Source organism: Austrofundulus limnaeus, unplaced genomic scaffold (assembly GCF_001266775.1).
Source record: "Austrofundulus limnaeus strain Quisiro unplaced genomic scaffold, Austrofundulus_limnaeus-1.0 Scaffold8, whole genome shotgun sequence".
NCBI lineage: Eukaryota > Metazoa > Chordata > Actinopteri > Cyprinodontiformes > Rivulidae > Austrofundulus > Austrofundulus limnaeus.
Genome location: NW_013952410.1, coordinates 4,749,165 through 4,763,629, shown reverse-complemented (window position 1 = coordinate 4,763,629; position 14,465 = coordinate 4,749,165). Strand labels below are relative to the sequence as shown.

The following is a 14,465-nucleotide window of genomic DNA, read 5'->3' as shown; positions in this document are numbered from 1 at the left end:
TGTGTGTGTGTGTGTGTGTGTGTGTGTGTGTGTGTGTGTGTGTGTGTGTGTGTTTATATCTTCCTCTAGGAATCATCGTTTTTATCCATTCTAAATGCTAATAGTTCACAGGTGAATATCCAACCGAAACACTGCCAGACTCACCCACTGAGGACCACAATAAAGTCCATGACGTTCCAGCCATTCCGAAGGTAGGAACCTTTATGGAACACAAAACCCAAGGCGATGATTTTTATCCCAGCCTCAAAACAAAACATCCCAATGAAGTAGGGCTCCGTCTTCTCCTGTACACAGGAAACAACAGAGAAAGATACTATTTATTATCACATCCGGCTCATACAGACATTTGGGCTTTGCCTCCATGTGCGAGCATCTCACCAGTCTCTTGGACATGGGGGTTTTGTCTTCACCCGGCAGGTGCTGCTCCAGGGCCAACACGATACAGTTGGCGATGATGGTAGCAAGAATCATGTACTCAAATGGAGTGAAAGGCTGGAGTTAAGGAACTCTTTTAATGAATCGTAGCTTAATATAATATTGTTTTGGGGAAAAAAAGCAAGTGAGCTGATTTTCCATACAATCAACAACAACAACAATAAAAAACAACTAAAGTGAAACATACTCTGAACGTAAAACATTTCTTACAGGTATTTTTTTTCTCCAAACATCTTATCAGGTTAGTGTTCAATCAACTCAGTGGAATCAAGAAAAAGGAACATACTTTTTGCTCGATATTGATTTTTTTTGCCGTTTATTCAATATTTTTATTCAGTAATTTCTGATTCCGATATATTACAAACCGATATTAAGGTGACATCACATGTCTCCTGTCAGGGACATTAAACCTGCTTTTACTGTGATACCCCACTGGATGTATTCCATAGGTAAACATTGGCTGTACAAAATAAAAGCCCTTTCACTGAATTTATGGGAAAAGTGCCATATATTTTAAAAACATTTTGTCTCAAACAAGTTAGGATCATGCTCTCCCTGAGATAATCCAGTTTGATGATGTCATCAATCCAGCACCAGTGAACGTCCCTGGACCACAAGCATTTATTAACACATTTTGGTCAAATCCAGGTGTTAATTTATCTAACTTTTGTTATCAGAAGAAAAAACAATACCAATATGTCGAGATTTAACATTTTTATGTTAATATCAGACGATAATACAGTATCTGTGGGCCGATATTATCTGACATCCCTAAATTTTTTATTTTATTTTTCCATTAATAACCTCTTTTATTCTAAAGAGATCAACAAAAAGACCATTTCCAGTCTTGTCTTGTAAACAATGTGTTTTGGTGATGATTAGGAGAAGAAGAAGAAAACAGAAGGAGCTCTGAGGGTTATTAAGCCACAACCGCAAATCTAATATGGTTTCTTTTATAAGAGCACAACCAGGTAATGTAACTAATCTAATAACTACATACAGTATTATTGCGGAGCACAGAGAGTAACTCCTCTGGTTCGCAGAGCATAAGCCTCAGATTCAGATGTAGCATGGGATAAAAACACCATTTGGCTAATTACAGTGAACCAAGCCTAGAGGCGGTTCAATTACGGTGTCATATAAGCAAAGGTTACATTGAATTTTCTGTCTCAAACAGAATCAACCCAACCAATTAAAACTCCTGAGGCTGAGCTGCCTCGACTACATCTGCAGCTAAAACAGCAACTGTGCACAGAAACCCAGTAGAAAAGAGGAGTGATTGTAGATGGATCAGACTTCAGATCCGATCACTCTTACAAGCTAAACTGGTTGTATTATGAGAGCCGTTCCAGTTTTTGGTTCAACTGGGGTTAAACTGGGCCCACAGTCTGATCTTTATCTACGGCTCTGAGTGGACAGCCCACTCTCTCCTGGCCGTGTGCACAAGGCAGCTTAAATCTGCAGAGAGGAGAGAGGGATGCGGAGATAAGGAACAAGAGGAAGTGATAAGGAGGATGATCAGTGGAGGAGAAGATCGTGGTTAAGCAGAGGGCAAGAAGCTGGCAAAATGAGATGAGGAGGAGGAAAGTAGAACTAACACTGGATGGATCAATGCTGTGTTGGCAGTTGGGCTCTCAAGGGACAAATGAGTGATAAATAAATAAAGCATGTACAAAACTCCCCCAAGTCTGTTTAACCTACAATGAATTTTGGGAGCATAAAACTTAAAAAATTAAACCAAATAGGAAAAAAAAAAGGATTGAGGGCATACTTTCTTTTAAGGAGGTGCGTGTTATTTGATTCCTTTTCATGTTAGGCTGGTTGAATGTTCCAAGAATCATCTGCCACACCAGACATCCTCTGTAACCCAACAAACAACAGGATGGGAGGGTTACAAAGGATGCAAGAAAAGGGAAGGAAAGGGAGAAAATAGACAGAAAGACAGAGGTATTCATGGCTGCTAAAAGTCAATACTACAAAACAGTTCCTGAGCAGCTGAAGTGTCTCAGAGGAGGTAACAGTGTGCAAGCACACAAAGCTGACACGCCGATGATTGATTTTGACGCCATCGTTCAGGCTAATTGAAACCTCTGAATAGCAGAGCCTGAAGTGAGTTAGAATGTATCAGTAAAGGGGGAGAAAAAAACCTTAATCAAACTAGTGTATCACAACCCTGCAGTCATAAATATTTTTCTCCCACAGATCCACGGGATAAAAAATGTGCAGAAAAAAAATCTAAAGTTAATGGCTTTGTTTCTGCTCTTCACCACCTCCTGAGGGAAATGTCTGGCTTATTTCAGGTCTGCTATTCTTAGACTGCTCCCATCTTACTTACAGACACTGACTCTTTCAGGAAGTATGAGAAGTTAGTCTTTACCTCCATGACTTACTCGATAGGTTTTTTAAAAATTACTTTGTAAATAAAAATAAAACATCTTGCAAAACTGGCACAATTTTAGGATGCTGGTTTTAGCCGATCAAAAAATAAGTTATCTGCATAAATTTTCTTCAATAATAAACTAATTGGAATTTTGTTTGTTTGTTGGGTTTATCGTGCTTTTAAATCCTTTTTCAGGCTTGTGTGGTTTAGTTAACATTAAGTCAGTTGTACTTGTATTTTATGGTGATTATTAGGCGATATGTTTTAACGYTGTTTGTACATCAAAATGCTGCAAAGAGAGCTATTGTTGTGATATTGTTGCATTTTTCAGTTACTTCTGACAAGCTGGAAACTGGAATATTTTCAACTCGCAACTGATGTCAGTCCAACTTTACAATTTTGAGTTCTGTTGCAGCTGAACACAACGTAACTCCTAATGATCGTTGTCCACTCCAGCCCACTGGGCCGTTTCTGTAGTTCGATAGCAGAGGTACGATTATCTAGTGGTGCAGAAATGTTTTATTTACAAATTAATTAATAGATGTCAACAATGGAAGACTTGTTCATCCAGCCTTACATGTTGCAGCCTGACCCAAAGCCAGAGGAAGACGACAAACCTGCAGAAACGCGGATTTGTGAAATCGTTTAGCCAGAATTCCATGACCTTGTTTAGCAGTTTCACAGCAAATATTGTGATATTATAGGGCAGAAGACATGATAAAAAACTGAGCAGGTTGAAAGATTTGACCTAAATAGAATATAAAGATATCTACACCGCACCAAGAGAAACTTAATTCAACTTTTCTGCATCCCTAGAGACTCCAACTACAGACTGAATGAGTTTTCATGGCTAAAAAATGGATTTTACATGGTATGTACCCTTTAGCTGAATTGTCTTAAAAACGGTTTTATATTTAAAGAGTCAAACTCACATGGTTTATTAATAAAATATGAAACATGGGAGCCGATTGCACAGCCATTTGTTGCAAAGCAAGTTTCACACCTGTTTACTGTTTATCTGTTTGTAAAAAATGCCTTTAAATGAAGTGTAAGAAAATTTGTATTCAATAAACTGAAGTCGAGATGATAAACACAAATGTTAAATAATGGGATTTGTAGAACGAATGGAAACCATACAACACCAGTCTGGAATCTGAGTGAGGTTTATTGTTGCTGATGCAGACAGGAAACCCACACTGCCTATAAAACCGGAAGCTCATGTATTTATACAGTTTCTTCAATGCCTTCGCTCGCCCCCTGCTGACCTACGGCTGAGTCACAGGTATTCAGACACAATTCTCATCTAATGTCATTCAAGTGTTTTATTATGTGTTGTAAAAGATGTTTCAGACATGTAACTACACCTATTTCAATCAAGACATAATAGATTAAACACTGTCAATATTTCAAAAAGGAGAACTTAAGAATTTAGTGTTGTGCTTCTAACATCAGTACTAACCTCCCTAACTCTAAATTTCTTCACAGAAGGGTGCTCCAGGTATTGGTTTTTCTCAAACCTAGTACAAGTATGTACTTTAGCACCAATATGAAGTACTGAGTTAGAACTCAAACATTACACAATGACTTTACAAACATTTATTTTATTTAAAACAAGGCGTCTCTCCTTCCTTACAGACCTACAGCCCCTCTGACTGGATAAAATCTAATATACCACGTTATATAAATATATACTGTTAATACATCTTTATATAAATAAAGTAAGATTTTCTTTCAAATTTTTGAACATGGAATTGACAAACCTTTCTCTTGAAATGTAAAATGTAACACATTCGTTGGACTGTTGATACCAGTTTTTATACTGGTATTAGTATTGTTTCTAAGTATCAGAGCATTTTGTATAAGTATTTGTAAAAATGCTAGTTTATATCCCGATACTGGTATTGGTATCTGGCCACCACTTCTTTAAATACTCTGCAGTATACAGTAGCTGCATAGGTGATCATTCTATTTATTTAATATTTTTAAAATTTTCACACCAAAGATTTATTTACCTGAACAGATGCAAGTAATTCTAACATCCTAAATTGAAACTGAACTTTTCGGTTCCTGACAAATCACTGGAGGAGAAGCAAAACATCTCTAAAAATCAAATAACTGATGTCTCCATTACGTTCTCAGACTTTAATCCTGAAACATTCAGTGTTATCCTCACTCTGAGAGACAAACTTCACAAGTGCCCCGGCCACTCCCCCCTCTTTGCTTTTCTGGGCGTCAGCTGATGCGTAGCGCTGGTTGTGATTCGTCTCCCAGCTTCGGCAGCGAGGCGTCTCGTGAGCCATCTGAGTCACAGTGACGCTGACGCTCTGCCTCAGCTCCTCAAACACACGTGTAAAAATAGACACAGAGACGGAGCGTGATGCCCTCTGCATCTGTGAATACGTTTGAGCCCAGATTGGATCCAAACCCCTGTGACTATTGTTATTATTATCAGGGGCAAATCAAAATGAAACATCTGAGCAGAGCTTATTGGAAATCTGTGAATTATCTGCGGCATGTGTATGAGAATTATTTAGGGGCAGACATTGAATAAATAAACACAGAAGAAAAGCCAAGAGTAATCTGCACTCAGATGGAATAGAACTCTCTCTGTGTACCCGAGGGTGGGGAAAAAACACAATGACACACTCCAGCATCAATGTGTTCAGAGAAATTAGAGAAAAATATTAACAAAATATACAAAAGATCAAAACTGTTGGTGGTTCACTGAATTTGTCTGGCAGCTGCACTCTTATGGAAGCAGATCCATTATTTGTGTAACTCTTGAAGAACTCGAAAAGTAGAATTAAATTTAACAAAAATCTTTTATCGGGAAAAAATGTCATAAAAATAGCCAACAAGCAAAATACAAACAATGAAAAGGAAGATTTCTTCTCTTTCCATATTATTTCCTGTAAGACATGGCTGCATGGCCAAAAATGTATGTGGAGCCATGCTTCTGTCATCCTTCTAAGTCTTTCTTCTTTTACTTTGATCAAGGCTCTACAGGAAGTAACACTTTCAAAATAAAGTCTGAATTTCACAATAATGTGAACTTAAGCTCTTGTTTACCTCACTTACTGCTAATGACAAAAATAAAGGCAAAAAATGTTTAAAACAAAATATAAGCCTATATAATCCTTATTCATTGCTCTATATTTTCTATTCTGGTGAAGGAATAGAACAAACAGGAAACATTGAGACACTATAAAAGATTTTTTAAGTCTTTTTCTAATCTTTACATTTGTTTTACATCTTTTCTGTTTCTCAAATACTTTTTTTTCATTTCAAGATAGAGGAAACTTTTTGCTTACCTAAAAGCTTACTGCCATTACAAATTTGTAGAAAAGTCACAAATGCAGACAGGTGGGAACACAGATTTAAACTAAACTGAACCACAGGTCATCTAAGGCAGTGGTGTCTATGGTCCTGGGGGGTCCCAATCCTGCATGCTTTACTTGTTTCTCTGCTCCAACACACCTGATTTCAATGATTAGATGATTAACAGGCTTCTGCAGAACAAGAAGAGGTAATTCAATCACTGAATCAGGTGTGTTGAAGCAGAGAAAACAGGTAAAACATGCAAGATAGCTGCCCTCCAGGACCAGGACTGGATACACCTGGCCTAGGATAGAACACAACAAGAGGCCATGTGACACATTTGAGGTCCACTTGTTTGGTCCAGACCAAATAGATGACTTTATCATTTTTTTCCTTTTTGGTGAGGTTTGCATTCATATTGTGCATTTTTGCAAGCAGACTATAATTTATAAACAAAGCCATGTGGGTAACGGTCAGTGCTTCTGTTGGACAGAAATGATGGGAGCAGGACAGAGCACAGACCCAGAAAGAAAGATGGTGTTAAGTCAACTGCAATACCATTTAGAATTTATTTCAAGAGCAGCTCAATCAACAGCTGTTTCGCAATGAAATACTCCTCAGCCCCGGGGTTTGCACAAGTGTATTCACACCTGCATGAAAGGTCCAGACCGACAGGAAACACTGGTCTGTTTAAAGTGGACTAAATGTGTCAAGTGTAAATACACCCAAAGAAACAAAGACAAGCAAAAGATGTGTTGATCAATAGACATAAATAGAATGAAAAGAGGTTGTCACAAAATGAGAAATAAGTTGAGACAGGCCCTTCAAAATAAAGCAGGAAGTAACTTAGTGAAATGACTGTTTAAAAGCATGCATTCAAAAAGCAAAGCCAATAAGTACAAATTATGTCTGCACAGCATAGTTAAATGTGTGAATGTTAAGTGTTGAAACCTTTGTGATGGCAAAAGTAAAGAAACAAATGTGCTAATTATCTGATTGTGTCTTTTTATTGTGCACTTTTATGTTTAACTTCATGTACCAGCTGGTTTAACACATATAACATATAAAGAATATATTATATAACAAAAAAGAATGATAAAATGAGAGAAAAACTCATTTTGAAGAGTGCAGCAACACTGACTCTTCAGTATCATTTCCCTCATAATTGTCCATTTCCATTTTTATGCAAGGATGCAATTTAGTTAGAAAAAAAAAGATCTTTAACTTTAAGCAGACTCCAGAGGCACATGCATGAACTTCCTAATGTAATTTAATTAAAAATCTGTGCAAGTTTTAATCTCATTAAAGCTTTTAGTGAAAACTGAGTCTCAGAAACACAGAAGACCAGTTCCACCGACCTGCTGCTTGGCCTCAAACATAAAAGCTCAAAGTGTGCTAATCAGCTCCCAGATAATGATTTCTGTTTGCTGATGAAACAAACGATTAAATCCGACCATCAATTATTCAGAAGTATACCTTCTCGATGGGAAACTTCCCACTGCAGGGGATCCCAGTGGGGATCAGAAAAGAGGAGCAGCTGTCGCTCCTCCCCACGCCTGTGAGGCTAACCTGAGACTGTGGGCTTCATTAGCTCCACGTTTTCCCTGCCAGGACCTCCATCAGCTGTACCCTCAGGCAGATGAGCCGAACGACTGCAGCCCAACACTCACATTAACCACTACTTACTCCTAAAAACACTCAAATATCTAAACAAGTTCACACACACACGTGTTACACACGTAACCATGAAAGTCTGGATAATTCCTGAATTGATCATCTGCTGCTAAGTCAGCAGTCAGTGACAAAAAGAGACTCTTACAATAAAGTGAGAGCACCACTACACAAGGCTGACCTTTACTAGATATCCATACAGAGACTAAGTGTGCGTGTGTTTCTATTAGCCCTGCAGGTACCAGTGTGTGTTCAAGGATTAAGGAGCTTTAAGAGGTGGGGATGCTTTGCCCACTTCTCATTTCTTCTGAAGATCTTTTAAAGATTGAGGAAAGCTGGAATCATTAGAACTATAAAAGCTCTCATCTACCGCCTTTCATTGCTGACGTTTTACACTAAAATCATCTTGTGCTGATAAATGACAGAGTTGGAGCCATTTTGGTCAATCCCTGAAAACAGTAGTATGCACAGTTTTTGTAACATATATTGATCTTGTACAAGGAGGTTCTATATTACAGCAGGAGTGAGTCTTGAGTCTACTGTAGCAGCGGAGGCACTAAACCGACCAGCTGAGTAAGTGTCTGGATTTACCATTATTGTACATGTTGGCAAAAAAGCTAAAAATAAGCGCCGTACATATAAAAACTATTAATGGTAATACTAACAAGAACAATAATATTTTAATGGATATAGGCCAGGGATGGCAACTGGGGGGTCGCGGGCAACATCGGGCCCACCAAGGACCGAATATGTATATGAGTGTGTGCATGCTAGCGGGTATTCCCTTCGTCGTGGGACAGTTTTTTTTTTGGCATACACACCTACTTGTGGGGACCTAAGGCTACTTATGGGGACCTGAATCTAGTCCCCGAGGGGAAATGCCGATGGTTGGTCGGAGGTTAAGTTTAGGGCTAAGGTGTGAATTGAGTTTAGGTTAGTTTTAGGGTCAGCTACGTACCTGTGAGGTCAAGGTTAGGGTAGGTGGTCAGGGTTAGGCTGTAGAAATTAATGAAAGTCAATGCCAGGTCCCCATAAAGATAATGTACTGTACCTGCTCTACATCCACCCCCTTACTCAGCTCATCAAAATTTCCATGACATCTCCTACCACTTCTATGCAGATGACTTGCAGTTATACCGCTCCTTTAATGACTCCACCACCCACAAGCTAACCTCTCTCATAAATTGTGTCACTAAAGTAAACCAGTGGCTGTCTGACAACTTGCTGCTCTTAAACCTTAGCAAGACAGAGACCTTGACCCTGGCCCCTGAAAATAAAATCCCAAAGATAAAAGGACATCTCAGCTCTTTGAGTTGAACTGTCCAGCAGAATGTGCGCAAACTGGGAGTGAATTTTGACTTGGATCTGTCTCTAGATAAACACATAAAGAATCTGGTTTCCACATGCTACTTTCAGCTTCGTAATATCTAAACTCCGGCCCCTGTTGTCCACTTTAGACTTGGAAATGGTAATTCACGCCTTCATTTCTAACTGCATAGACTATTGTAATAGCTTGTTTACCTGTCTTAACCAGAAACAGTTAAATCGTCTTCAGCTTGTCCAAAACTCGGCAGCAAGACTCCTAACTGGAACCTCCAAATTCTCCCACATCTCCCCGATCCAGAACTTCACTGGCTTCCTGTTCAATTCAGAATCAGGTTCAAAATCCTGGTTCTCACTTTCACAGCTCTCCATGGCCAAGTACCAAACAATATCAAAAGTCTCATTTCCCCTTACAACCCCAGATGGGACCTCTGCTCACAGGATCAAAATCTCCTTATGGTTCCCCTCACTCGCTTTAAGACCCGTGGTGACCATGCCTTCTCCTCTGTGGCCCCCAGGCTCTGGAATGAACTCCCAGTTAATCTGAGCTCCCTTGACAACAATGTCTCCTTCAAGAAAAATCTAAAAACCCACTTTTTTACTCAAGCTTTTAGCTAACCATTCACCATTAATGGCAGCCTACCCCTTTAGTGACTGCTCGCCAACCATCTGTTTTTTGAATTATTGAACAAACAGCATCATTTTCTCTTTCCCCCTTCTCTGTCTGTTTTTGTATTATTCTATATTTAGCATGAATTTCACCCCCTTCTTTTATTCAACAATTTTTCTTAGATTTGTAGTCTTGCATACATAACACTCATCTCTTGTCATGCTCTGCCTCGACCGTGTGTCTGAGTTACAATTTTAGAATTTAATCCTGATTTGATGTTTCATTATGTTGTTTATGTTTTATTATCTTTTATTTTGTTTCATTTTATCTTTTCACCATTTTTACATTGTTGATGATTGTACAGCACCTTGTGAATATATTTCTGTGAAAGGCGCTTTATAAATAAAACTTTACTTACTTACTTACTTACTTACTTACTTTATGTATGTATATAAAAAATGTCAGAAAGCTATGTGAGTTATGTAACAGTTTAAAATTAAAATAAGCTTATAAAGCTGATGCAATCAATGTTAATTACTGAATTGTTTGCACACATTAGCTTCTGTAGCTAAACAGTGTATAACTCTGCTGAAGCATGCTACAATTTAGCCCAAATTAAATATTACAACTGATTTTGCCTCTGATTTATGTAATATTTTCAGTGTAAAATAACATATTCTGTTACGCAAACCTGACTTATTGAGAAAATGGCTAGCCAATATCAGACAAGTTTAATCATTCAAAGTATAGCCAGGTATTCAATGAACATTTTTAAGTGTCGACTACAAAACAGGTAAATAACTATAATCATAGTTATAGTTATAATTATTCAGCTAGCTTAAGAGTCTGGTTTAGATCATTGTTACTTATGTATCTTCTTTAGATTGGCTAGCTGTTTTACATGATTGTAGAATAAATTTAACATAACTGACTATTTTATTAATGAATTGCAAACAAAATTACAAATAATTTGTGACACAGATCCAGTTAGACTGGCTGTTAATACTGTAAATAGTTTCTATATGTCTGCTGTGAGCCGTTGCCCTGTTTGGACGCCATCTTTGGTCCTCCATGATGTCACAGATACTAACAGTGGACATGGATGGAGCTCTGTCTAGTGATAATTAACTCTATGATCTTGTGTGATCCGTTATTTTGAGAATAACTCCACCTTCTGAAAGTCCAGTAAAATCCATTCAGTAGTTCAAAAGATATTTTGCTAACACTACAGCTAAACAATCACATCTTTCATCTGCAGTGACTGACGATAAAAACAGCCATTTATTTTAACTTAAGACTGGTGAAAACATAATGTACACATAGCTTCACACAAAGGACACTGCTCCCCCAAATCAGATTCCAAGCACGTAAGACTACGTCATAAATTTTTAGCTATGCATTTCTCAGTTTAGTTAACAAAAAAAAGATCTTTGGTATCCTGGCAACATTATGTCGATGACAAAGAAGTCACTCCAGTCGTCTGAGAGATTGCCCTGCAGTTTAAACCCTACACAACCCCACAATGTGAGTTAGATTACAAAACAAGACACAATGTGGTAAATGGTGACCTTTACATGAGCCGCTGGGTGAATCAATTAATCCTACACAGACTGAAGCTACTCTACGTCTTCTCCTCCTCCTCTACAATAAGTGGAGTTGTGCTTTCATGAATTGGCTCACTCGCTACAAGAACACAAATAAATATCCAAAAATGACAAATCATTCCTCTAAAAATGTCTTGACAGTATTACCTTTGGACTTTCTTTTAACTATAATCCTGAAAATGTTGTATTTAAAGAATCGCCTGTTCGGTAAAACACTGATTTTACATTTGTCTCTAATATACACACTCCAGACATGACGGGTACAAATGGTTTTGACCATCCGTCTCTTTAAAACCTTATTAGCAAAGAACACAATATCAAATAGTGATTAATGGGTAATAGTAATAGCTTGAGATGCCATGATCAGACATCATTGCATAAAATTCCTATTAAAGTCAGTTAATCAGATACAGAGGGAGTTGTTACTTGTAATAAGGCACTCCCCTTTACAATCAACCTGCAGGATATTCAGTTTAGCTGCTTTCTTCATGTACACAGAAGCACCCACGGCTCTTTGACATTAAAGGTGACTGTCTCCTTTCTGCAAAATCAAACAGATGATGGTTTGGAATGTGTTCCCTCATCTGCACTGCTGACTAAAATCTGTCACCGTGTTTAATCCTCTGAACGAGGAGGAAAATCTTGAAACGCTAAACACAATCACCAATGGAGGAAAACTTGTTCTATTTGCAGCTTTAAAAAAAATCTGCTGTAGTCAGGAAACAGTTGAATGGAAAGGGAACAATAGTGTGTGAAGAGGCCACACCTGGCCGGGACACCTGGTGAACTGCAGCAGCACAAACATGCCTCCATATTTGTGCTCTTTTCCCAAACAAGCAGAGGACAAGAGTCGCTTTCCAGTAAAGGGAGAGTTTCGTCCATTTAAGAAAAAAAAAAGCTTAAAGTGGATGCAAAGTGGTTGCTGATCTAATTGCGTTCTGGTGGGTTTTAACATTTAAAACAAACATTTCATGAGATTTTCACACGTTTAGTTTTCTGAAATCTGATCCGTTTCACAGGATCATCGCGACAGAAAAAGCTGATGAATCAATGAACTGGTTATGAAAGCGAATATTAGCTCTGTGTTGGCTCATTAATCATTTAATTGATCAATAATTGAAGCTCTGGCTAAGACTGACACATCTACTGACTGGTAGGTGACAGTGAAAACCATGGAAGCAATAATGAGTTACTGCTGACAGAAAGGATTTACAGCCCTAAAAGCAGAAACACTTGCTTTCCTCTAATCCACTTTTCCACTGGCAACAGGGTCTAAACTACACATCTGATGTGCTAAAAAAGAAAACACCTGCCCTTGTTTTATGTTCCACTTTCTGTACTTTACTCCAGATAAGACTGGCTTTTCTTTTGGCAATCAATCAACTTTCAAATGCATTTTCACCTCAGCGATCTGAACTAAAACAATACGCGAAGAAGGGACCATATTATGAAGGTAGTTCTTCATACTTTATTGTCACTTTGGTCAAACTTTGAGAATTACAATAGATTCATGATCTCCTGCAATGTTGTGAGATCTTATGAGATGTGTCAAGAAATTTTCATTGGCTCTCAGCTACCATGGCAGGTTTGAACTTAATACCAGCGAAATGTAATTCATTATTTTGGCACCAAGTGTAAAATAAAATGTTACAAAATTGTCTCTAACACAGTTTCATTTAGCTCACTTTCTGACTGTAAAAATCCTAGTTAGAAATCTCAACTAATATTTTATTGTTATTCAGCGTTCTTCTTGTTCTTACATTTGGCTCATTTTTCTAAATGTTAAGTTGCATTTTAAATGTTATGTCTAAGTGTTAAACCCTAAATCTAAATGTGTAAATGCTGGTAAATTTTGTGGCTAAATGTTTACATTTACAAATTTCAGAATGGAATGCCTTTACCATTGGTGCAGCTGAAGGAAACTTTGTAAGTGATGAATATTTGATCCAGTATTGTATTTTAATACTTTCTGATCATTGCAGTCATGTGGTTTAAAACAGAGAATGAGAGTTTGTGTGTCTTATCGATGTGTTCTTTCTGTCTTCATAACAAAGTTGGTTAGGGTCTAACGTAAAAGGTAACACTTTCACCCATGGTTGATTCATCATTATGTGAGAGGAGGTTTTTTGTTATTGAATTTGCAGTCTCTTACTTAGAGCAGGCTACTTCTGAGAGTTTGTTTATGTTCAGATCAGGCGCCAAGGCCTTTTGACTGGCTGAAGCCTGACTGTGTGTACTGCCGTGGAGCTGACTGCAGCAGATTTGAAATAAAGTTTTTAGAAGAGATTCATCTGGTTTTCTGCTATATTATTCAGACTTCCATTCATTGATCATAAATTTCCTTCACAGCTTTTGTTATGACATCATCATCCCGTGACAAAGCTAAATGCTAACACTGCTAATGCTGCCAATGCTTCCCTATACGAGACATCAAACTTGCAGATGTGTCTGAGCTGCACTTCAGCAGCCAGACCACACGTACCATCCACCTTGTTTTCAATGAACACATTTTGAATTTAAATTTTAAATGCCATCTTCAGTTAGCTTTAGTCGCAGGATGATGACATCACAACAAAAGCCCTGCAACATCTGCCCAGGCTGTGTTTCATTCTGAAATTCTTTATCGTTTAAGATTTAATTTTTACATTTAGATTTACACATTTCACATAACATTTACCTTTAAACTGAATATTTAGTATAACCTACAAATTAGCTGAATAGTGCAGTTAAATAACAATAAAACGTTAGATACGTTTTTTTAATGGCACTCAAAATTATGAAAACGAGTTAGTAACATTTTTTAACATTTTATTTTACACCCCATAAATTTACAGCCATTTTTGTGTAAGGTTATTTGGCTGCGGTGGCCATTTTGAATAGGGTTGACCCCAAACTTTAATTATTTGTTGAACACCCAAATGATCTACTCAGTAGCTCATGAGATGTTTTGTCATGTGGTGCTCAAATGTATTTGAAAGACTTGAAGGAATCTGTTAAAGGACTTTAATCACTTGGAAGTGGGTCAGCCTAATGAGTGGAAACTTGCCTTTTGTTTGTGACACTTTACTTACCTTTGTGTTTGCGTCTGAACACGTGTTCACTCTGTAGTAGAATAGGCTAATAA

At 37.8% G+C, this 14,465-nt stretch overlaps 1 protein-coding gene across 1 annotated transcript in view; it reads right to left on the bottom strand.

Annotated features, from left to right (window-relative positions):
• The window catches only part of cacna1ea (calcium channel, voltage-dependent, R type, alpha 1E subunit a), a gene marked incomplete in the record, with an annotated part of 75,420 nt that overhangs the window by 59,825 nt on the left and 1,130 nt on the right, over positions 1–14,465 (bottom strand). The window contains 2 exon segments of the mRNA XM_014000833.1: positions 145–284; positions 379–484. Of these exon segments, the coding sequence (XP_013856287.1) occupies positions 145–284; positions 379–484 (246 nt within the window).